Source organism: Cnephaeus nilssonii (assembly GCF_951640355.1).
Source record: "Cnephaeus nilssonii genome assembly, chromosome: 9".
Classification (NCBI taxonomy): Eukaryota; Metazoa; Chordata; class Mammalia; order Chiroptera; family Vespertilionidae; genus Cnephaeus; species Cnephaeus nilssonii.
This window is the reverse complement of record NC_137080.1, coordinates 37,918,607-37,944,041: the sequence shown is the minus strand read 5'-3', so window position 1 is coordinate 37,944,041 and position 25,435 is coordinate 37,918,607. Positions and strand designations below refer to the sequence as shown.

Genomic DNA, 25,435 nt, shown 5'->3' with positions numbered 1-25,435 from the left:
ACATTTGGTAGAACACATGTATTTGTATCATCTTCTACATAAATACACATGGTGATTGCCAATTTTTAAAAAACTAGGGTAACATTTAGGATTGCTCATATTCAATATACAGCATCAACTAATATCTTTTGTCTTTAACTTGAAAATACAAACTCATCTGGCCTTCAGGTGCTGTTCCAAATGTGGAGAGTACCACCAACTCCTCTCTCTTACTGCCCCCGAGACATTGTACAGGTTAGAATGAGCCCGCACCAGGCAGTGTGCTCTCCCCCATGGACTCTGTACTTCACGGTAGCAGCAAGAACACCCTACCTTGGTAGCGTGACAGGCTCCTGAAGTATATTATCATGTATCATCCTTACGTCATCCCTGTCAGGGAGGGATGGTTTGGATATTTTTATGGCTATAATGAAGATGGGTTACTGAACCTACAGCAGACAGATTACATGATTTGCTCAGGGTCACGTGGCTGGTCAGTGGCAGAGATAAAACTGGATCTGGGTCATCCCTGTCAATTGGGTTTATCTACCAAGCCAGCAGGATTCTTGCAAGATGGGGTATAGTCATTAGTGTGTAGGGGATGTTTTGCCCTATTTCTCTTTTAAAAAAATAAACTTTTAAATTTAGAATAGTTTTAGATTTACAGAAAAGTTGCAAAACTGGTATAGAGAGTTCTCATATGCCCAATGTCATTTCCCCTATTGCTAACATGTTGTGTTAGTTTGGTACATTTGCCACAACTAGTGACCAGTGTCGATACAGATTGCCTTCGTTTTTACCTCCTGTCCTTTTTCTGTTCCAGCATCCCACCTAGGACACCACATCACATTTAGTCATCATGCTTCCTTAGGTTCCTTATGGCACTGGACAGGCCTCTGTTAAATGTCCCTTAATTGGGATCTGTCTGATGTTTTTTCTCATGGTTAGACAGGGGTGATGGGTTTTGGAAGAAAGACAGCAAAGGAAGGTGCATTTTCATCACATCCTATCGAGAGGAGATAGTATCAACATGACTTATCCCTGGTGATGTTGCCCCTGATCATCTGGCTAAGATCACATTTGTCAGGTTCTCCTTCCCCCCGCCCTTCCCTTACTGTACTCTTTGGAAGGAAGTAATGTTGCTCAGACAACGTTACTTTGAATGGGGGAGTATCTATATAAATGAGATGCTTGAATGGGAGACTTGCTTCTGTCAACTCAGCAAATCCTACTCTACAGGCTTTTTCTTACATCTGTCAGGTGTGAAATTGTGGTTGGAGGAGATGGTCATCGGTAAAAATTCACACCGGTTCTGAGTTCCTTAGATGTGGTTAAGAAAATGTAGATGCTGCCTGTACACTAGGGGAGAATAAAATAGCACCTGGGTGATTAATTACCGTTAGGGAGCCAGGGAGGTTTGTTGCAAAGTGTGAACTTCAGTATAGGAAATACAGTTACAGAAAGGACAGCAAAACTTTGGAGTTTGTGAAAAACTGTGTCAGTGAGCTTATACAGTCCCAGCATCTCCTGAATACGAAACCACCTCCCATCTCCCAAATAGGAAACTTGCCGTTTGCAGTGTCCTTTAGTTCCAAGCCATGGAGGGTCACGCAGGCATTTAAAAATTAGTATGATCAACTATTTCTCCTTGGTGCTCAGTTTTCAGACCATCCTGGCTCATATTCCACATTTTCCCTTCTCTCTCCACAGAATTCTATCCGACACAACCTCTCGCTACACAGCCGGTTCATGCGGGTCCAGAACGAGGGGACTGGCAAGAGCTCTTGGTGGATCATCAACCCGGACGGAGGGAAGAGCGGGAAGGCACCCCGCCGGCGGGCTGTCTCCATGGACAACAGCAACAAGTATACCAAGAGCCGTAGCCGCGCAGCCAAGAAGAAGGCAGCCCTGCAGACAGCTCCCGAGTCAGCAGACGACAGTCCCTCCCAGCTCTCCAAATGGCCCGGCAGCCCCACCTCGCGCAGCAGCGATGAGCTGGATGCATGGACGGATTTTCGCTCGCGCACCAATTCCAATGCCAGCACGGTCAGCGGCCGCCTGTCGCCCATCCTGGCGAGCACAGAGCTGGATGACGTCCAGGATGACGACGCGCCACTCTCCCCCATGCTCTATAGCAGCTCAGCCAGCCTCTCACCCTCCGTCAGCAAGCCGTGCACTGTGGAGCTGCCCCGGCTGACCGACATGGCAGGCACCATGAATCTGAATGACGGCCTGGCTGACAACCTCATGGATGACCTGCTGGATAACATCCCGCTCCCACCGTCCCAGCCGTCCCCCACCGCAGGGCTCATGCAGAGGAGCTCTAGCTTCCCGTACACCACCAAGGGCTCCGGCCTGGGCTCTCCAACCAGCTCCTTCAACAGCACGGTGTTTGGACCCTCATCTCTGAATTCCCTGCGCCAGTCTCCCATGCAGACCATCCAAGAGAACAAGCCAGCCACCTTCTCTTCCATGTCGCACTATGGCACCCAGACACTCCAGGACCTGCTCACTTCAGACTCACTCAGCCACAGCGATGTCATGATGACCCAGTCGGACCCCTTGATGTCTCAGGCCAGCACCGCTGTGTCTGCCCAGAACTCCCGCCGGAATGTGATGCTTCGCAATGACCCAATGATGTCCTTTGCAGCCCAGCCTAACCAGGGGAGTTTGGTCAATCAGAACTTGCTCCACCACCAGCACCAGACCCAGGGCGCTCTCAGTGGCAGCCGTGCCTTGTCGAATTCTGTCAGCAACATGGGCTTGAGCGATTCTAGCAGCCTTGGGTCAGCCAAACACCAGCAGCAGTCTCTTGTCAGCCAGTCTATGCAAACCCTCTCGGACTCTCTCTCAGGCTCCTCTTTGTACTCAACGAGTGCAAACCTTTCCGTCATGGGCCACGAGAAGTTCCCCAGCGACCTGGACCTGGACATGTTCAATGGGAGCTTGGAATGTGACATGGAGTCCATTATTCGTACTGACCTCATGGATGCCGATGGGTTGGATTTTAACTTTGATTCCCTCATCTCCACACAGAACGTTGTTGGTTTGAACGTGGGGAACTTCACTGGTGCTAAGCAGGCCTCATCTCAGAGCTGGGTGCCAGGCTGAAGGATCACTGAGGAAAGGGGAAGTGGGCAAAGCAGGTTAGTGCCCAGTGCTATGGCATAATAATAACGAAGTGGGGGTGTCCGGGGGGAGGCTGCCTTTTATTTAGTGTGAACTTGACTCCACATTGAGAAACTCAGAGCTATGAAGCAGGGGTATACAGTTTAGACAGCAACATGGCTCCCAGCCAGTTCATCTCCGAGTTCTACCTGCAAAACAAATAGGGTTGTCAGGTGCCCCTCCCCACAAGCTGACAGCTCAGGAATTGTATTGCCCGTAAAAAGAACACACACACACGTTCATAAATGTCATTCTTCTTGTATCCAGTCACCCTTGCTGACCTATGACTCTGGTCCTCCTATTTGATGGATGGATGAGGGCAGAAGGGAAGGGGAGGAAGGCAGGACCTTAGTCACACAAACTTCAAGGTTAAGGACTCAGCCAAAGGACTTGCTTAGATTCCCCGGTCCAGCACTGTTATTGTTGATCTTCGATGTTATCATTTCATCTTCCTTTCCATTAAAGTAATGATTTGCAGGTACTTCTAATTTAACTGTACAATATGTATTCTGGACTCTTTCATACATGCATATTTCCATCAGAAGCAAGATCTGTTAGATTCTTCACCATAGAACGAAGCATCTTTATTAGGGAGCATTCAGCATCTAAGCATTAAAAAGAGCAAAAGAATTAACTGGAAAACAGGAGTGTTTATGTTAGAGCACTTACTCATGGGTGTCTTGTTCCCCCCTCTGTATAAATGATGCCAGGTTCTAAACAGAGTGACATGGGCTATGAATAGTGCAGATTTTTAAAATTGTGGCATTTCAATACTGTTGGAACTAGAAAGATCACGCAGCATGATGTGGTAAGAAAAGTATTTGATTGGCATCAGAAGTTGAGTGTTCAGTCCGCTTCTGCTTTCTGGCTGCTCTTGAGAGTGTGTCAGCCCCTGAGCCTCAATTCCCAGTTTTATAAAAGGAGGCTAATAGCCACTGTTACTTTACAGGGTTATTGCAAGAATCAAATGCACTGAGGCATGTGAAGGTGCTTTGTAAAACTGCAGTGGGCTGAAATGGGTATGGTATAAATTAGGTAAGCATACCGACTAACAGATGAGTAGTAAGCAGGGAGGTTAAGTAGTTTGTCCAGGGTCACACAGCTGGACCCAGAATCCGTGTTTCTTGAATGGCTGGAACCATAGTAGTTCTTTCTAATTTTATCTAGATAGTAAAAAATGGGAAGTGCTTTGAACTGGAGCTAGAGTAGCAGATAATACACAAGCTTGTCCTGAAACTCTTCTCCTCAAGCGGTAAGATGAGCTCTGAGGTCTTCTGCTAATAGGTTCGCACCCCAGACCTTCCACGTTCAAGGGCTCTGCTCTGTGCTTCAGCTCCTTTTGATTTATTTATTTTTTTTAATCTCAGAAAGCGTTTTATACCCTTCTTTAAATGGTATAAGAGGAAAATGGGATTCAAAGCATAAAAAGCTGAGCCTTGTTTAACCCTCTGCCCTGGTGAAGGAGCTACAAGGGTCTCCTAGAGTGAGCTCACTCCCGCTCGTGAGGACTTGTAGAAAATGGAATGTCAAGAGCGTTGTGAAGCTAAAGGCTTCTCAGCTTTCCCAGGCATACGCAGGCCCCGCGTGGAACTCAGACATCTGTTTCCAGTCGTTTAATAGCCATTGAGGTAGTAAAGAGGCTGTAATGGAAGCTAAAGAGGGTGACACTTTGGTGCCAGCCAGTTCAGAACATACCAGAACTCGGGTGGTGGAGACTGGCCTTGAGAAATCTGGATACTTGCCTTTTAGAAGAGTAAAGAATTTGTCTTCCTTTACGAAGAGGAACGCAATTGTGGCTTCAAAAGACACAAGCTGTTTTAATTTTGGTGTAGTTGTAAGGAGGCCACTTTCTAGTTCATTAAAAAGAGTAAGTGCAGAAGAAAATGTACTATCCGTTTTTGTCTGATTATTGTCAGTGTAGATTTTCCATTAAGTTGAATAGCAGGCCTTTGTAGTGAATGTATAATTCTGAAAGGTTGTATAAACATATTTTAAGGGAGATTTAGTCCTTACGTTTTTAAAACACGAATGAAGAAACGTCATGGAGACGGCGGGTTGGGAGTACTTGGAGGGAGTCTGGTTTCTGGGTTTAGGGTTTCCATTTTGCTTTGAAATGAATTGCTCCTCTAGACAGCCAGGAGCACGTGGGGCCTGATGTGTGTTCCTTACTTTTAAACTTGTGGCTATCACCGCATTGAAGGTTCCTAAATTGACAAAACAGGCCTGAGGTCACAATGTCAGGCCTCACCTCACCCAGATTAAGCACCCAAGGTTCCCAAGAGATGTTCTGTAATGACTTCTCTAAACCAGAAGTCTTGTTATTCTGCAGACTCACTTCCTGACTTGCTAACTGGAGGTCACGTGAGCCTGCATTGGAGCCATCGAGTTATAGAGCAGTCGGTCCAGTCCACAGTCTTGCTGGAGAACTGTGGGGAGATGCTTCTCCGGAGGGCTGGGATTTCCCACATGTCACTCACTTAGACCACGTGTAAAATCCCTCAGCCCATGGGTCCATCTGGAAGAGAAAAGAGGAGCCATACCTCTTCATGAGTGCCAGCTGCTGGGGTGTAAAGGGCTTTGTCCTCTCTCCGGCACTCATAAAACTTGGTGAAGAAACATACAAATTGGCAGCAAGATGTCTGTGAGTGACTGACTGTAGTGGTTGCAGAGCTGAGTTTCTAATAAGCCCTCCTGAGTGTGACACATGTCTGCTCTCGGAGGGAAAGCAGCATCAATCTCACTGTAGTTTTGATGTTAAAAGATACCTAATTTCACAAGCTCTTTCATTCATCTTCATCTTCTGGCTTTTGAAGACCCCCCATTAGGGAACAGCCCAGGATTTAGTTTTAAACTACTTTATGATAACATCAACCAGGAAATAGCCCAGATGGAGAGGAGAAGGGTAGTTTTCTTTCTGTTTCTGCCACTGGTCGTGTCACTGATGAGTCTCTTCGAATTGAAGGTTTCTCATCTGTGAAAAGAGGACAGGATCATAGAGTTTTAAAGGTACAGCGTATGTATAATTTTAAACCTGAAACCTAATATCTGTCTGTGAAATGGTCCTAACTAGAGGTACATGATGGTATTCTATATAATAAAGAGCTAATATGCAAATGGTTGTGGGGCCCTCTTGCTGGGGCAAGGGCGGGGCAGGGAGAGGACCTGAGGCCGCGCCCCCCCCCCCCACCCTGCAGGGCTTGATGGGGGTGAGGCCAGCTGGGTCTGGGCATGCGGGTGGGCGGGGACTTGACTCTGGGTCCCGTGGTGCACCCCAGACTCTGACAGGAGGGAGATTTTCATATACATTTTACTAATTTTCTTTCATCTCTGACACTTCTATTATAGAGAAAGGGCAAATAGCAATATTAAAATATTTCCTCTAATTAATTCTCTTTTAATGTGCACGAATTGCGTGCACCGGGCCACTAGTAGACATATAAAGAAACAGTGGTGAACCAGTGTGGAAACCACAGGCTTCAGCGTTGGAGGCCATGATGAATTTACGTTTAGGCTAGTTCCCAAAAGGAGCACATCTTTGATACTTGCTAGAGTTAACTTTGAATGCTGGGATTCTATTATGTCTTTATTCATGTTGGGAGATAGGACTAATTCTAACCAAATACAGGCAGTACGGACTATTCCTGCCACGTTTTTTCCCTCGGTGTAGGTATTTCTGTGTCAGGGAATGTAGCGCATGGTAAGTATGAAATTGTACATATTGCACGGAGAATATCCTTTGTGTTTTTGCACTGTTGCTGTAGTCTAGTCTTTGGTTACAATGCACCAGCCTCAAGAACTCTGCATCTGCCAGGCTCTTCATTCTTACCTGTTACAAAGCCCCACGTCTGAAGTGCCATTCATGGAGAGAGGGGCTGCCTGGATCTTGTTGACAGTGGATCTTGTTGACAGCAGTGAAGGAAAATAGACACAGCTGTGAAAAGGGGTTTTCTGTGCACAGGCTGGTACACTCCTCCCATGCATTCCTTTCCCTGGAAAGCAGGGACATCTCACTCCGGCCGCTCTTCCCGGGCCTGTTAGTTTTAAGTGCACCTGTGGTCACCTCTGGCCAGCCGGCTAGGCATGGGACAGAGCATGTGTGACTCTCACTTCAAGCAGTTGCATTTGTAAGTGGCTTTCTGGAAGGTCTCTTTTGGCCACAGAGCTTATGTGGAGCATAAATAAATGGGGTGAAAATCACCAGAATTACCACTGGAAATTCTTATAAACTTTAAGCTCCCATTAAATGCTTCTTTTCAGAGTGTTCATAATGCTCAATATTCAGCATCTAATAAATAACATTTCAGAGCAGAGCCCCAGGGACAGTGAGCTGAAGTGGGTGGCTGGCTCATGTCCAGCTGTGATGAGCCTGCTCTAGAAATCAAACATAAACTAAAGGAAGCGTCCTGAGGGCTTTTTACAGAAACAAGTATCTGGATTTAGTCTGACTCTGGCCTCTTAGTATTATGGAGCTCCTGAAGGACTAGGGCCTATGTTTTTATTCCCCAAACAAAAACAGACCATGTGAGAATGGAATAGGACATTTGAAAGCAAGTTTGTCCCAGAAAACCAAGCATGTAAGATTACCACACACCCTTGGGTCCTTTGCTTCATCCTTGCATGTAAGGCAGTCTTTTCCTCACTACCACCACTGCTCCACCTCCCCAACCAGGTCATGCATTTCTTAGGGGTAGGGAGAACGCCTATTTTATTTACCTCTATGCACTGTGCCCAATGCACTGTAGGTGTTCAGTAAATGAATTTCGTTTAATGAATTCAGGCTTTTCTTGAGCACTTGTAACTAATGTGGGGTCTACCATTTTGCCAGGCAGCTCATCCAACCTTAGAACCCACTCCATGGCTGAGAAGAGCTTGATATATGACAAGGGCATACAAAAAACTCAGTAAGAATCAAGGGCAAAAAGGCCAAGAGTCCATAGTAATCAAGGGAGTTGTTGACCCTTTTCAGCAATGCTCTAGGGCAGGATTTCTTCAGGGGCTTCCTTAGAACACAGGTCCTATGGTTTGAAGGAAAAGGATTTGGTTCAAGACATCAGAGAAGCAAGACAAGCCTGTTCCTGAAACACACCACTCTGTGGCGAGCGCCTGTGTCCTTGGTTGCTGGTGTTTTGTTTCTTTCTCTTCCCACTAACAGATATGGACCTTCCTCTGTAATTCTAGATATTCTGTTGTTTTTAAGAACCTCTTTTTTGTGTGTGCTGAAATCTATAACATTCGTGTATTAAAGGATGATAATTACTTAGTCATGAAGGCCTCCGAGTTAATTCCAGGGTTCTGAAGGATAAAACTTTAATTGGCAGTCTTGGCTTGATTGAAGGTTTGCATATCAGGATGTCTTCTCCCTCCCCCTCTCCCTTCCCCTCCCATTTCTCTCTCCTCTGTCTCTTTTTCTCTCTTGTGAAAAAGTTTGGACCATAATTTTTTTTTTTTTTAAGTAGTCATGTCTGTGTGGAGTGTTTGACTTGACTCCTTGGGGGAAGTGAATGGCCAAGAAGAGAAGGCCAGAGGTTCTAAGGTTGGAATCCACTGGGCCTCCATTTGTAGCCATGCCACTGTAATTAATTGGAACTTCCGTTGGTCATTTGTGTGCTCAATTATCAGAAAACAATACAGCCCAGCATATCTGTAAGTAATCACAAAATATTGGCTGATAGACCTGTTAGACGGTGACCCTTTTGCCTGCCTCTTGAGTGCCTCAAGCCAGAGCACTCCCTCCCCAGCCCCACTCGATCCAGATTGCTCTGCTGGCTGGGGTCTGGGGGCCATGGAAAGGAGGTCCAGGCACTTCCTGCCACAGTGCTGTCAGGCTGAGCAGGGAGGTGAGGGTCACGCGTGCCACACAGAATGCAGATTTATCTCACTCCAGGAATCCGTGCTCCTGGCTAGACCCCTGGTAGCAGGATGGCCCTCGGTCTCTCCGCTGAGCTCGATTCCCCACTTGAGTCGCTCCTTTCAGCTCCTTCTTGGTTCCCGTCGCCTGTTACACTGGTGTGGTGGTTTCCTGGCCACCACCTGTGTCACCTGCTTGCCCTGGTCATACCTTACAGGAGGATGAGTGGAACTGAAATAGCTGATTTTGTGTTTTCAATTCCAGAGTCACCTTGGAGAACATTAGATTGTTTTCACACCTGTAGTATCTAACGCAGGAAGAGAAGACTTGAGAGACCCTTCTCTCCCGTGCTTGGTAGTGGGGCGCTTAGATGGGTGGTGCATCAAGGCCCAGGGCTCCAGGGCATCCCAGCCCGGAGGGTGACGGCACCCTCTCTGTCCTCCCCCACCCCCTCCAGCCAGTGAATGCAGTGTAGGGTCACACAGGATGGGGTCACAGCCAGCAAGCTAAACATAGTGATGCTCAGGTCCTGGTTATGGCTGAGCATTTCCTCATGGAATGGCGTTCCCTTTGGTTTGTAAACAGTGAGTCACTTTGGTGATGGCAGCAGTTTGAGAGTTAGAATAGCAAGACTCTTAATTTGGGGGCTGGTAATAAAGGGTGTGTATGGTGGGACGTGAAAAGGTAAATTTTTTATTAAATACTACTTAAAACGTTTTTATTAATTTTCTAAAACTAAATTAGTTGAATGTTAAAATTGTGCCTCATGTTGATCCTTAGGGGGTTTCATGAGTTTTAGAAACTTGATTGGAACCACGCTCCCACCCCCCCCCCCCAAAAAAAGCATTAAAATTCCAGGTCTTGTCCCACAAGCAGTAGGTTTCTGCCCAGATTCAAATAAGACTAAGTCCTAGCAAACGTGAGTAGTTCTAAAATGCTTCTAGAAGCCGAGCACTAACAGGGTGGCATTTGAATTGGCAGAGGAGAAGGGGCTATTCCAGAAGGACGGTTCGTCCCTTTATTCAGCCAGCGTGGACGGTACAGCTCAGCTGTGTGTCAGCTTTGCAGGCTACTTGGGACGTCAAGAAAACTTTGTTTCCCCGGCTAGAGTGTGTGCTTGAGAGTCAATACCATGTCTCCGCCGACAGTGCTCTTTAAATAGTTGGTGCTTCATCAGTGATTTGATTTGAAGCTTTTGCTCTGTTTTCAAGGAATTCAACATTTCAGGATCTTAATGTCTATGAAAAAGTCACCCTTCTGGGTACCATGTGACTCGGTGCCCGGTGAGCGGTTTAGGAGTTTAGAGGACAACCTAGAGAAGGAGGGGCTGGACGGCTGGGTGTGATTCACGTGGGCGGGGAGAGCACACCAGACACAGTGTGACTGCACCTGACTTACGGGCGAGGAGGTCTGTGCACAAAGCCCGGATCAGGGCCTCGGAGCCTGACCCCAGAGGCCTCGGCCAGCGAAGGTGTTGGGATGTTATAATAGGGTTCATTGGCCATGAGTCCAGAGAAGGTCCACATGCCCCTTCAAGGCATTTGCCTTAAAAAGGGTTCTTTAAAAGGACATAATAAGAAACTTTACATGCTGCTCTGTGTGGTTTGAAAATCTAAGAATGTTAAGGAAATAGGAGGCCTCTGCAGTTTTGTTACTGACAGTAGATTAATCCATACATGGGTGCCATGTCAGCCACCGGATCCTAGTCTGCAGACACAGAGAATGTTGGTTGATGTGATCCCTGCCCCGATAGAACGTCAGGTGGGACATTCCCTGCAGTGTAAGCCTCGTGGCAGGTCACCCTGCTCTAGCTGTGAAGTGAGGATGGTGGCTTCTCCGCTGTGTTCCCTGTGCCCTGTCAGCACAGCGCCGAGGCGGGCACGAGGGCATCCACACTGGCTCGAAGTTTGGACGCGTCCTGGAGGCAAAGGCTCTATAGAGGCCTGTCTCCAGCCTTCACAGGCAGGCTCCCCCTGCCGCCGTGAAAAAGCCCAGAAGTTACTGGGAGATGGCAGAAAGCGTACCTACCTACACAAGACACACTTTTCTGTACACGAACTAAGCTTTTTTTTTTTTTATAGTGCATATAGGTGAGTGTCTTCCCAGTATCTCCCTAAGTGCCCCCTTTGCCACAAGAAGCGTATTTTAAGCATCCCTGTAACATCCTCACCTTCTTCATGTGAGAGTGTTTCCTTGCCCATCAGAACACACCAGAGCCTCTGGGCTGTGTTTCCTGGGAACCTGAGCTTCCTTTTTGGGAGGCTCCTCAGCTGAATGCAGATTGGCCTCCAGCCTGGCCAGAGCTTCCATACCTCCCTGTTCTGCTTCCCTCGTCGACTTTTCCTGTCTAAACCGGCAAGTGGACAGCACTTGCCAAAATGGATTTCTCTGGAGCGGCACCTCCCACGTCCCTTCTCCGGCAGTCACGGAGGACGGCTCTGCTCGGCCAGCAGCACAGGCCAAGGCTGGATCGTAACCCCCCAGGCCCTGTCCGTGGCCCCAGGCTGGTTTTCATGCACCTCCCTGAATCTTCTTTATCACCCACTCCAACCTGGAAGACACCAAATAATCACCAAATGAAGCCAGTGGTGTGTCCATGCGCACACTGCCTGGAGCTGCTGCGTGTTTTGCCTGTGAAGGTGACCTCCAAGGGAACTGCTTCCATTTGCGTGTTCCAAAAATACATGTGGCTGCCTAACCCAAGGACCCCTTCCACGCGCCCCCCCCCCCCATGCCATTTTTTCCTAGGGTGACACCAGCTACCAAATCCTTGGTGGACGCTGGCAGATGGCTGTGGCTCGTTATGAATGGGGTGTCCCGTGGCTCCCTCTGGGGCAGAGCAGAGGTGGTGGCAGGCAGGCATTTCTTTGCTCTCAGGGCCAGAAACAGCCATACTCGGAAATGCAGCCCTGTTCCCTGAACTCTGTGTGAGGCCTTGCTGTCAGGTTGTGTGAACATCCATTCGTTTTCTTTTCTATCCTGAACGTTCATATTTATAGTCCCCAGCTTGCCCCAGGGGTTGCAAGTTTGGCTTAAATTATCCGTATGTTTCAAGAGTGAGGAAAACGGTGTTTGATTTTATTTTTCAGGCAGACTCTCCTCCAGCATAGTTTAGTTTTAGCTGGGAGAGCAAGTCGATAACCTTCCTGGGTTTGTGGATGTCTCTTTTTCCTCCGGTGACATATTTGGTATTGGGGTCCTGTTCTTTTCTTCTCTGCCAGGAAGATAAAAACGCTACTGAAAAACCCAGATCTGCCACCTGGGAGTTCCTCTGTGGGAAGACAGCAGTAGGAACATTGATGTTTTCATTCCCAGATTGAAGTTGATTGGGTTTGTTATGTTTTGTGTCGAATTTTTTGGAGGCGTTGCCCGTTCTTAGAACATCATGTGATTTAGTGGTGCTAATTAGGCAGAAACTTGCCTTCCCTACAGATGCCAAGACTATAGAGGGACTTTCTCTCACCAGAGACCAGATGACAGCGTCCATTGGTAATTTTAGATGGGCCTCATCCTGCGGCCTCCCCATTTTATTTTCCTTGCATCAACAGCCCAATTTCAAACTTATTTATTGGGCAAGGAGGGAGAGAGGGGATCTTCTCTTAATGAAAGTCACTGATGGGACAGCACATTTTCATATTTCTTGTTAGTTGGCCTGTTGCCTAGTAACTGTAAAGTGATAGCTGTAATTCCCTTCAGCTGTGTGCTTTCTTTTCCTTCCAAGTTTTGCTTAATCTGATGTGTTTTTAAACTTAGCAGAGCATTAACATATACACATGAGCCTCACAGTTAACTACAACGTCTCTCTTTAGACACCGTAAGAATGGTGTGGGGTCTTCACTGAAATCCATGAGACTTGTACCCAACCTGAGAATCATTAAATTCCCAGCTCAGTAGCTGAGCTCACTCCTAAATGTGCTCCCTCATTCCTCCAGTCCTTGATGGAGTCCGATAAGCAGGCAAACATTGCCCCACCACAGAGTGGCCGTGAATCTAAGGCAGGTGAGGAGCGGCTTGCCTCGTGACTGTTTTCAGTCCCCAGGCCTTCCTGATGAAGGGTGATTCTGGTTTTCCTCTTGGAAGGATGCTTGTATATCTGTTTAGCACTTATCTGGCTCCTTTATGTTTTCACATTATTCTACGATCTGTTTGCCTCCCCTCACAGAGAAAACCAGTCGCCTCTCTGTTGTGTGGAGTGGGAGCTTTTGTATAAAATTTGTTTGAGAGCTGCCTCTACGCCTGGGCCTGGGCCTCTCCGGCTTACTCTCCAGGCACAGGTAGTGTCTGCGCCAGGCGGGAGGCGCACCTGTGAGCCTGGGGGAGGGCCAGCACCTCGGCCACAGGTGGCCCCAGGCCGTTCTGAAGGAAGGGAGAGTGAGACCCACCCGTCTCCTTTTTAGTGATGCTTCCTGAAGATTCTGGGCCTTTGGCCTCAGATTGTTGTTGGTTGTGCCCATGTCGGCCTCCTGCCCAGGCTTCAGGGCTGATGCCTGTTCTGCCCAGAATGATGCCCTATTGGGGGCTGTCGTGCCCTCCACCTCCTTCCTTCCTATGCTGAGCCAGCATCAGAGCAAGCTGTATGCTTGGCCTGTGGACGTGTGGAAGAAATATGTCACCATCCCAGCTCCACGGCTGGATAATTAACACCACAGGGAACCGGGGGATGGGGTCTGAATTAGGTGATACTTCAAAGCTTCTCCCTTGGCACTTTCAGTAGCTCAGGGTGGAGAGTTGGGGACCCAAGTCCCCTGATGACTAATTGCATAGTGATGTTAGGTTGTGGTTTATTAAGTGTTATTGTGAAGGAAAAAACCCAAATCCCCGTCTAAAGAACCCTATTCACACCCGCGTTTGTTCGTGCCTCAGGGGTCCAAGGTAGAGGCACTGTAATAGCACTAGCTCTTGAAGGCTCGATTCCTCACAGACACTAAGATCTGGTGTCTAGTCTAGCCTTTCCCCTCTGACATCAACAGGCCATTATTTTATAGTCCAGGGTAAATTGTCTCATACCCTAACAAAGCAAGGAACAGCTCCAGAAAAGCCATCAGCCGGGGAAACTAAGTGCTGGGGGTGGGGGAAGACGGGCCTTCTTTTCCTGCTTTTGTCTCTGCCGCCGGTAAAACAAACTCAGTTCTTGTCTTTGGGGCTGTGACCAGGGGAGCTGCGACCATGGGTGTGTAACATTACACGTACCGAGCCCTGCTATCGTTTTGCACATCCGTAGTGAAAGGTCAGGCTGACAACTGGTGCAGTCACAGAAGAGATGGAGTCACAAGTGCACTTGTGAAAACTCCACATGAGCTCATGATGGTATCTCTGAGGAGGGGGAGCAGGTGTCCGTGTGTGTGAGCAGGCGTATTGATGCATTTTTCATTACTTGTTCACCTTATCCGGTGAGCAGAGCTGGAGTTCATGTTGCTTTGCTACCACTTTTCTCTCCATTTTTTGGCCTGGAGCCATTTTTTTATTACCATGACAGCTGACACTGTCTCCATAAACAAACAGTTTTATGTCTAGAGACCTGTCATGTCAGTTCCTGTGGCTACATCTCTACGAGTATACAGTTGACCCTTGAACAACATGGGTTTGAACTGCACGGATCCAGTTATATGTGGATTTTTTTCAGTAAATATATTGGGGAAATGTTTGAAGATTTGCTACAATTTGAAAATACTTGCAGATGAACCACATAGCTTAGAAATGTAAAAATAAATTTTTGAAGGCATGTCATCAATGCATAAAATACATATATGTACATATTTTCTCTTCCTTATGATTTTTCTAACTTTTTTTTCTCTAGCTGACTTTATTGTAAGAATACAGCATATAATACATATAACTTACAAGTTATGTGTTAATCAACTATTTATGTTATTGGCTATTAGTAATTTTGGGGAGTCAAAGGTCTCCCAAAGATAGATAGATAGATAGACAGACATATTGATTTCAGAGAGGAAGGGAGAGGGAGAGAGAGATAGAAACATCAGTGATGAGAGAGAATCAACGATTGGCTGCCTCCTGCACACCTCCCACTGGGGATCCAGCCTGCAACCTGGGCATGAGCCCGTGACCGGAATCAAACCTAGGACACTTCAGTCTGCAGGCCGACGCTCTGTCCACTGAGCCAAACCGTCTAGGGCCTAGCCGGATTTTTGACTGCATTGGGAGCTTGGCGCCCCTAAGTCCCACATTGTTCAGGGATCAACTATACTTCATAAAAATATCCTCTTACTTTTCCAGGCTCCGTGGTCGCATGAAATCTGATAAGACTTGTGCAAATTAGATCCTCTGAGAGGACCTCTTTTGTGCCTTACACTGAATACTTTTAGAGACAAAATGATAATGTTAATTGTTAAAGGGATGTTTTATAACAGGTGGTTTTTTGTCTTATGTGTGTGAGGTATTTTTTCCCCTCTGTAGTTTTTTGCTGTTTTTTTTTTTTTTTAAATTGAGGTGGGTTTTTTTAGAGAGAGGAAGGGAGAGGGATAGAGAGATAGAAACATCTATGAGATAAACATCACCGATCGGCTGCCTCCTGCACATCCCCCCACCAGGGATTGAGCCCTCAACCCAGGCATGTGCCCTGACTGAGAATCGAACCGGTGACCTCTCAGTTCATGGGTTGACGCTCAACCACTGAGCAACACTGGCTCGACTGCCTCAGTAGATTTTTAATATAAAAATCAAGTTCCTAAGACAGCCCACCTAGAGGTTACTTACTCCTTTTTTAGTAGGGGAGTCAAGATGACCCCCACCCAGCAGTGTAGACTTATTTAAGCCTTTGTGGAAAATGACCATTTCATCTCTGGTTTGGGGGTATTAATGGAAGGGTGGCAAGCAAACTCCACAGAGCCAGTGGGAGAGACCCAGAAAAGCATAGCTGGTCTGCTTAGGGCAGTGATGGGCAACCTTTTGAGCTTGGTGTGTCAAACTTCGCCAAAAAACTGAGCATAACTCGGGTAGTGTGTCACTTTGAGGAAAAAACATTATTTCGCAAATGTTTCATCCTCAGGAGCAGCAAATGTTTCATCCTCGGCATGCGGCCGCCTCAGCAGCCGCTGTGTCATCAGAAATGGCTACGCGTGTCAGTGCTGACACGCGTGTCATAGGTTCGCCATCACTGGCTTAGGGTGACCCCTTCCCTGGGTTTAGCATCAAAGTCCTGTCTCCCAGGAAATCCCCGGTCCAGAACTCTAGAGCAACATCCCAGCTGCACCCTGGACGTCCCTAATTTCAAAGGGCCGCCAAAACACCCCCACGTTCTCGTCTTTGTTAACCTCCCAAGTGAATGACCCCATCTCCTTTGAGCTTTGGCAACTCGAGAACGTTTTGTAACCAAGCGGAGACATAGGTAAGTTGAAATAGGTCTCTTCGTCCTCAAACTCTGAGACCTTCAAACCTGGTGTAGCCAAAACAGCTGTACTGAGCGTGCCCTTGGCTCGGAGGTGGGTGAGGACCCGGGAGGCTGATGGCGGGTGACCGCGAGGTGCCTGCCACTCTTGCCATTTGGACGTCCTTAATCATCTCTGGTTTTCTTTCTTCCTCCTCTAGACCCTCAAACTGACACAAGACCTACAAAGAAAACCCTTTGCCAAATCTGCTCTCAGCAATGGACAGTGACACCGTTTACAGCTTAACCCCTTTGCAAGCCCCACGCCATCCTCCTGACCCAGCAGAGACTGTTAATGGTCCCCACCCTGGATGAAGCACTTACCCTGGGACAGAACTCTCCCTATCAAGTATGCACATCTTCCTTGTACCAGGTGACGCGCCCCCTGCCCTCACAGGACAGCACCTGCCAGCACCGCCCGCCTCGGTCAGAGCGCACCAGGAGCCCCCGTTGCCGTTGGCAATTCTGTGGTGTTTTCACATCACGATGGTTTATGGGATGTTTTAAGTGTTGTTGTGTGTGTGCTTTCCTTTGACTTTCTGAGTTTTTCACTTGCATTAACTTGCGGTATTTTTCTGTTAAAATGTTAACCATGCTTCCCTAGGCAAATTTCAAAACAGAAGGAAAAAATGTACCAGTTACCATTTTGGCTTTGGGCATCACGAGCGGCTGAGCCCATGGAACTCCATAAACTAACAAATTACATAAGAGGGAGGGGGATTTTCTTTCTTCTTTTGTTTGGTAGAAAAGGATCCTTTTCTAAAAACTGGACAATGGCCCCACTGTTCGCTGTGCGCACCCATCCAGGACTGAGCCCTGCATGGGGAAGACGAACGGACCGCGGCCACCCACCCAGTGTGCTTCGTTTCCGAGTCAGGGTCGTCGGGGGACGAAACCCCAGCACCTGGGCTGCAGGTGCCAGATCAGGGTTTGTGGTCCCCTGTCAGTATCCTGAGCTAATGCAGTGAACAGTGATGCTATGTTGGTTAGGAAATAGGGTTTTTTCAAGAAAGAAATCAGCTCAGCTGTCCACTAATTGCCAAATGCCACTAAAGGATTTAGTTTTAAGGAGAAAAGGGGGGAAAAAAGGAGTCCTGTTTTGCTTTGCAGAAGAAATGAACTTGCAGGGGAGCATTAAGCCTACAGAGAGAAATGTGTGAAAAGTAGAAACCCGAGTCAGTACAGACCTAAACACACACCCTCGATGATCTCCAGCCTTGTTTTGTATAATCTGATCTACTAGATGTGTATGAGTGAGAGGCAATAGCATACAAACTGATTTTTTTCCATATATATTCCTAGGTTGTAATTGTACAAGTGACACAATGGAAGTACAAGGTAGGGCAGTTTTGACTTAATGTTTTTCCACTTTCCTGCTTCTATGGATTTCATTTCGTTTTGTTTTCAAAAAGTTACGGTGCTGTATAGGTGCTTTCTGTTTAACCTGGAACGTGTGATTATACTACTTAACCTTCTTTGATAGACAGAATAGTTGGGAACACCTTTGGTACATAAGAAACTGGTGTAACGCTCTGATTAGCACAGCACAAGCATACTTCTCCAAAGTGATATAAGAAGACTCTTTTCTTTGCATAAAATGCACTAGGCATACAAATGTATAAATATATTTTATCATGTACAGTACAAAAATGGAGCATTCTGCATGGACGTTAGGAATACAGGCTTAGTATTTCAGCCCAGACCTCCCTGCATGAGTTCTCGCTGACGCTTACACCGAGCAGTGGGCACTGACTCCCTTCCGCCAACACAGACGTGCCGCCCGACCCCCTGCACTCGCCACCGGCTGCCAGGGGCCCCCTGTTGCACCCCGCTTTATAATTCCTCTGGGGGTGATGGTGGTGGTGATAACAGCTCCTCGCGTCATGGAAGTTCCATTTGGTATTGTCACACGTCTCTCCCACCTCGCTTGGGTTGTCATGTTTGAAGGATGGCCCTGTTGATTTCACCCTGCCTTTTACTGAATCTGTAAATGGTTGTGCAGTTGTGGTTATAGTAGACCTGTAGCTGTATCGCTTTTTCTAAACTGCTACAAGTTCATAATCTTCATTTTAAAAGTATGTATAATTTTTTAAAATGTATTCTATTCACGTGGTCTGCTTGTCCGTGAGGCAGACTTTTGCTTACTATATTCCTTTATATAATGCTAGCCGCTTCCTTGGTTCTTTGGTCGTCCGCTGCGCACAAGAACTGTCCGGTGTCAGCGAGAGAGGGCTGCCCCCCTGGGTCCCTCAGCAGTGCTGCCTGGGGTGGAGTGGAGTTCAGAGACAGGGGCAGCAGCTGGTGGGGGAAGGGAGGGAGGGGTATTGTATACAAGGGAGAATCCAAAGTGCTTCCAACACGAGAGCCCTGAGAATCTCTCCTGAGTTCAAAGAAACAAGCAAACTAACAAAACAGCTATTTGCCTTTGCAGTTTTATAAACCCTGGGAGCTACTTTGGGAGCAAGAAAGGCAACCCTCAAATGTGTTTTGACTTTAAATGTTGCATTCCTTTCAGACATGTGACATCTCCCTTATTCTCTTGTCTCCCCCAGTTTTGTTAGATTTCAGGCAGAATGTCTTACAGAGCATCCCAGAATGAGAGTACAATTTACAACAGACGGGGGAGGGACAGAGCAGAGCAGGAAAACGGAGGGGAGGGGGTGCCTGGATTTTTGTTGTTGTTGTTACAGCATCTACATGCAGAGAGTTGTGGAGAGCTGTCAGGGCAAAGTCAAGTGCCAGCATCAGCCCCAGGAGAAGGTCAGAATGGAATCATTAGGCCCGTCCAGGATCCCAGCAGCCCACACGCAGCTGGCCACCCGTCCGGAGGCCAGCCTCCCCTAGGCCAGCGGGTGCCAAAGTGGTCAGACTGGGCATAGGTCCCACACAAGCCCTCTGTCTCTTACCGATATATCGAGACCTGCTTTCAGGAAGGACCACCTGTTGGCCACCACGTGGGGTTCTGAGTGCCGTGGGTCCCTCACCTCGGAGCGTCTCAGAGGAACGCTTAGTAGCCTCCAGGGCCGGCTGCTGTCATGGTTGCATCCCGATGAGAACGCTCCGAGGCCACCAAACCGGCTGCTCCGGGAGGCCTTCCCCTTTCTGTCGGGAAAGGAGAAGAGTAACTGATGTTGAAAGCATGACCTGTGTCCTGTGGCTCTGCTGCTCTCCTCAGGACTCCAGGGCCTTCTACCAAAGTCGGAGAAGAGCTTTCTCACAAGCCTTCACCGCCCCGGAGTGGGGACTGACGGCCGGGTCCGGGTGCCCCGCCAACTGTGAACGTTTCCTCTCGCGCATCCTCTGCAGTGATTGCTCAAACACACTTCCTGTCCGCGGGAGTGTTGTGCAGGCACCTGCGGCACGAGGAGGACTTCGTGTGCTGGGTGTTGAGTTTTGACATGACATGTGTGTCACTTCCCCTCCCTGGGCTCACTGCCCAGGACAGACAGGCCCAGTCTCAGGGTGTCATTTCGGGGGCTTCCACACCTGGCCCTATGGTAGGCACAGACTTCACCGCCTAGAGAGCCCCCTCCCCACGTAAAGAAGAAGGAACGTTTGAACCTCTCAGGGTTGTCAAAAGGAAAGTGGCCAAATAGCCAGGTCTGTTTCCAGCACGGACGCCACGGCTGGTGAGGGGAAATAAAAAGGTTACCCTTTCTCTCTGAATGCAGAACAAAACCCTGGCAGCTCTGACCTCTGGCTTCCCGTTTCCTGCTGTATTTGAGGAACATGGTATGATTAGGCATTGTGAGTTTTTTTATTATTATTATTAAGAAAAGCAAATTTTTTTTTTTAATAGAAATGCAATCACTGGCTAAGAGGTACGAAAAAGCCAGCCTCTCGTGGAGGTCAGGGCAGCAGGGCAAAGTGAAGGCCTTGTGAGGTCGTGCCTGTCCAGGGAAGTCTGAGAGCAGATGCCCAGGGAATTGAAGAGTCTATTATTTTTTATCTAAATCTTTAGTGGGTAACGTTTTATGCCGTTGTAATGAATGAAGTACTTTCCTCTTGTCTAATTTTGTATGTATTTTCCTTTGGTGAACGATAGGTGACAAGGCCCCTGCCACACTCCAGAAATACCTGTGCGGCTGCTTTTAAAAATCGTGTGTCTGGTCACTTATTTCTCTAAAAGTATCTCATTGCCTGGCAATCAGTCTTCTCTGGTATACTTGTCCTAGCACATTATGTACACAGGAGATGTAAACAGGTGTGAAGGAGGACCAGAAAATTTAGTTAATATTTTTTAAAATGTATTGTGCATTTTTGGCTTCACATGTTGAACTTTTTTTAAGAAAAAAAAAAAGTTGCATGAATGAGAAAAAAATCTGTATACAGTATCTGTAAAACTGTCTTATCTGTTTCAATTTCTTGCTCATACCACATACAACTAGACTCAAATATGGCATGTGGCCACATTCAACACCCCGAGAGTCACGCAGTCAGTACTTTGGTTTGAAGCCCCTCATCCTTTCTTCCAAAGCAAACACCGTATCATTGCGTCTTACTGAGGATCTTGTCTAGCCATGTGTTGCCGTGAATTAACGCTACCATCTTTTCTTTTCAAGAATCGAAGCCAGTTTGATTTGGGAATCTGCCCCTTTCCAAATGAAATAGAGACACAGTCCTTACTTTCCTTGGTATTTGTACAAATTCCCTTGTGTATTCCATTTAAAACCATAATCTAGTTTGTAAAAGAGATGTTGACGCATGTAAATAAAGCATCAATGACACTTTATCTTACTCCAAGAAGTCTTTTGTTCTCCCTCCCCCTTTCTTTAACTCCAGTAGTGAAATAGCTGGGTTTTATCTCACAGTCCTCCCGTGCGGGGACTTCACAGGCTGGGAGAGGCACAAAGCCACATGCCGCTATCATGAGATCTCCAACCCAGTTGAGTCCAGCAGACCTTTTCTCTGGCCCACTTCTGACCTCCACAGACAACCAGGCAATTCAATAAAAGCCGATCTGTGGCCTTGTTCACGGTGGCGGTGGCCATTGTGGATGTGCACTGAGTCATGTTGCCTGGAGGAGCTTTTAAGCAGGGAGGCGGGTCTTGGGTTCTCTGCCTTCACTAAGTATCAGAGGTTTTGACCTGTCAGAGTCGGGCCCTAATGAGAGTCCTCATGAGAGTCTGGCAGACGAACATTGGTCATGGGCCGTGCCCTCCTGCATATCGAAAGGCAAACAATACTTCAAGCTTCTTGTGGGAACAGCATGAGTATTTCCAATGTTTGTGCGTGTAGGGCCTCTCAGTCAAGTTAGGGGGAACTCCACCCTATTGTAAAATGATTCCTAGTAGCCTGGGTTATGTTTTTTTATTTTATTTTGATAGACATGTTATAAAAATGATTCAGCTTTTAGAAACCTCCTAGGATTAGGTTCAAAAGCTCAAACCACGGGATGGACTTTTATTTCAGGTCAAGTAGGTAAAAATGATTTTAAGTTTGCCTTTCGGGATAAAGTCTACGTTGGCGGAGAGTCATGCTTTCCTAAGTTGGCCCTTACCATTGTTTTAATTACCTGTAAAGGTACAACCTCACCATCTTCCAACACCCAAGCCAACTGGGAGAACATACTTCATTTGAGACTGCTTCCCAATTTTGATTGTGTCTCCCAAAAGGTTAAAGATGGAAATGCAACACTAGCTATCGCAAGATTCTCAGTAGAGAGTGCTCCCAAATCAAGTAAAAATTCAACTAATTGATAAATTTCACAACAATTACTAAGTCAATCTCAAGGGTCACAGTGGCCAGACCCTGTGATGGGCACCAAGAGAACTAGGACCCGGGCCCTGCCCTCCATGAGTTTGTACTCTGGGTATATTCTATCTGCTGCACCTTGGTGAATAAAGAACTAATTCTTGCTGACTCTGCCTGCGTCAGCTTCGTGTTTAAAAGAGGAAGAATTTAGGCTAATCTCTAAAATACTTCAGGGATTTGCTTTTGCAGATGTTCAAGTAATGAAGGCAAACCTTTAAGCCAGCAAATGTGACATGTATCAGCCAAATCACCCACACCAAGCTGGAATACAGCAGTCCAAGGTGGAGGAAGGTAGAATTCATAGCCACTGTCTGCCAGACACTTCCCTCACTTGGGACAAGGGAAGGTATGGAGATGGCTACGGGGTAGCTGTGGGGGAGGCTGGTGGTGCCCGGCTGCCTCTCAGCTCAGCCTGTGGTGGGAACCAGCAGGAAACTTAAAGTGAGGTGAAGAGGGCAGCTTCCATCTCCGTCAAAGAGGCGCAGCGGTGCTGGGCTCAGAGAACGAGACATTGGAGCTGGAGGGAGAGGGGTCCTTCCCCCTGGATTTCCCTCACTCAAATGCTAAACTATTAGCAATGTTTAAGGTCTGAAGAAATGAGATTGTGTAAACTATGGCCGGACAGAGGTACTAAGAGGTAAAATGCAAAAATTGAAATACTAATTGTGCTGGACACTTGGCTTTAACAGTGGACTCGGGACCTCAACGTGTCCACCAGGGATGATCTGTAACAGCTCCTCAGTCATTCCCTCCACATTCCAAGGCAGAGAGCACTCGAGCCACCGATGCCCAAGCCCCAGCTGGCAGGCGGCCTCAGGAACCATGGCCCGTCCCAGGAGGGAGGAGGGCCCATCTTCCAAACCATTGGGTAACTTCCCTAAGTAGGAAGGGGGTCCCCATGTGACATGTGTCCATTGTATTCTGGCAGTTGGATTGTGGGGTATTTTGGTCAGACTTATCTTCATTTTGTTGCACTGTATTTTTAAGTATTTTGAAAGGTAATGACTTCACATGATTCAAAAGCCAGAAAGCATATACACTGAGTGGCCAGATTATTATGATCTCTGAACAATTAATAATGTGGCCACTCAGTGTATATCCTATATAATAAAAGGCTAATATGCAAATTGTCCCCTCAACCAGCAGGCAGGCCGGCCAACCACCCATGTCCCCTCCCCCTGGCCAGGCTGGCCAGACCCCACCCATGCACAAAGTCATGCACTGGGCCTCTAAAATATATATATATATATATATATATATATATATATATATATATATATACACACACACACACACACACACACACACACACACACACACATATACACTGAGTGGCCAGATTATTATGCGTTCAGAGATCATAATAATCTGGTCACTCAGTGTATATACATGCAGGGAATGTTTTCTTCCCATCCCTGTCTAGTTCTCTCCCTACTTCCTCCCACTCCAGAGTTTCTTGTGTATCCTTCCAGAATTTCTTATGCACCTACAATCAATAAAAACACAGATTCTAATCCCCCCCCCCTTTTATTACACAAAACAATACATTATGCACCCTGTTGAGCATCTTGTTTTGCCAATGATTTCCTCAGAGTAAAGGAGATATTTTTATAGTTGCATAGTACTCCACTGTACTAATGTATTATAACTCATTTAACCAGTCGTGCCCTGTGGATAGATATTGGATATTGAATTGTTTCTAAACAGTTGTTATCATCAGCAACACTGCAGTGAATAACCTTATACATATATTACCTACACGTGCAAGAATCCATGTAGGACTAATGGCCAAATGTGGAATTGCTGGGTCAGGGGGTATATCTACAATTCCAGTGCTGATAAGAGATTGAGCAAATTGCCCTTCAAAGTACCAACTCACAACACCCACAAAATGTGAGAATCCCTGATTTCCCACAGCCTCATGTTTATAATGTTTTAAGAATGAAATTGCCCATTGTTTCCCCCGCCCTCTCTGAGCTCCTGGTGAGAGTGAGGGGTGGGGGATGGGAGAGGGGCTTAGGAGGTGAACTCAGGGTGGCTGCTGACTGCCAGGGAGGGAGAAGGAGCTCTGGACACTCCAAGCTGAACACCCAGCGTGGTGCCAGCACGCTCAAGAGTCATGCTGCCAACCTGCCCATCCAGTCTGGCCACGGGCTCCTCCCCTCACGCCACCAGCTTGGACCGCCCAGCCTCGGGGTCAGCAGCCTGACCTGACAGCTGCACTCCCTCACCTCCCAGAATTCCAGAGGGGAGTTGTCACCCAAAGGAAACAAGTCTGGCCTCCCTGGCACCACACCACACACCTAGACCTATTCATAGCCAGATTGCACAACCAGCTGGGGGAGAGGCGGCCGGGCCTGGGGAGCGCTGTGCTGCTCCGGAGCTGGCCCTGCCCCACCGCCCTCCGGCTTCCACAGCAGCTGTTCCCTGGGGACTCGGGGGCCTCCAGGCTCTGACGGCTCTCCCTCCCCAGTGGGGGGACTTGCTCCTCCGCAGGAAAAGCTCAGACCCTCTGCACAGGTCCTCCTGCTGGGCCATGCAGGCTGGCCCCTGGAGTAGAGGAGGGCCTCTCTCGTCAGGGAACACACAAACCCAGAGGCAGGCTTTGACAGAGAGGAAACTGAGTCACCTCACTAGTAAGCCCTTGGTGTCTTTGTGAGGAGCCAGTGTCACGCAGGAGGGGAGGGGACAGACCTTGATTTGAACCTAGCCTTGCCACAGGCCAGTCAGTTCACTTCTCTGGGCCTCTGTGTTCTCATCTGTGGGATGGGAACAAGGCTGCCTGTGGGGCAGGTGGTGAGGGTCACGTTGGTGCCCAGGAAGCACTGCACACACGTCCAGCAAGCCAGCAGCAAGTCCTTCGTCAAAAGTTCTCCTCATACACAGCCCATGGGCCCACACTCTGTGGGGTGTTGCTTTTTTATCCTATAAAAACATAAAACAAAGTTTGACACAATAATGAGCCCCAGCAGTGTAATTAGATGCACAGTAATTAAGCATAAAGGTAACCAACTTGTTAAGGCTTTTCTGCTCTCATTTTCTTGGATGTTCTTCAGGATCTGTGGGCAGCAGTCACACTCAGGGTGCATGTCCTCTGGGTACCATGCCATGGTCGTCACGAAGAACTCGTGTCCTGGCCAGGGAGGGCTGGAAGACTTGTTTCTGGTCCTGGCTCTGCCACTAAACGCTGTGTGGCCTTGAATGAGTCATTTCCCTCTCTCTGGGCATCAGTTTCCCCATCTGCAAAGTCTGCTTCCTAAACACTGTGCTTCATGAGGCTGTCATGGCAACCCAGAAAT

The 25,435-nt window shown here is 47.6% G+C and overlaps 1 protein-coding gene across 1 annotated transcript in view; it reads left to right on the top strand.

Moving 5' to 3' along the window:
• FOXO3 (forkhead box O3) overlaps positions 1 to 21,112 on the top strand; it is a 114,527-nt gene extending 93,415 nt beyond the window's left edge. The window contains exons 3-4 of the mRNA XM_079781123.1: positions 1,690 to 3,125; positions 16,544 to 21,112. Of these exons, the coding sequence (XP_079637249.1) occupies positions 1,690 to 3,090 (1,401 nt within the window). The 3' untranslated portion in view covers positions 3,091 to 3,125; positions 16,544 to 21,112. The remainder of the gene's footprint in view (positions 1 to 1,689; positions 3,126 to 16,543) is intronic.
• The last annotated feature ends 4,323 nt before the right edge of the window (positions 21,113 to 25,435 follow it).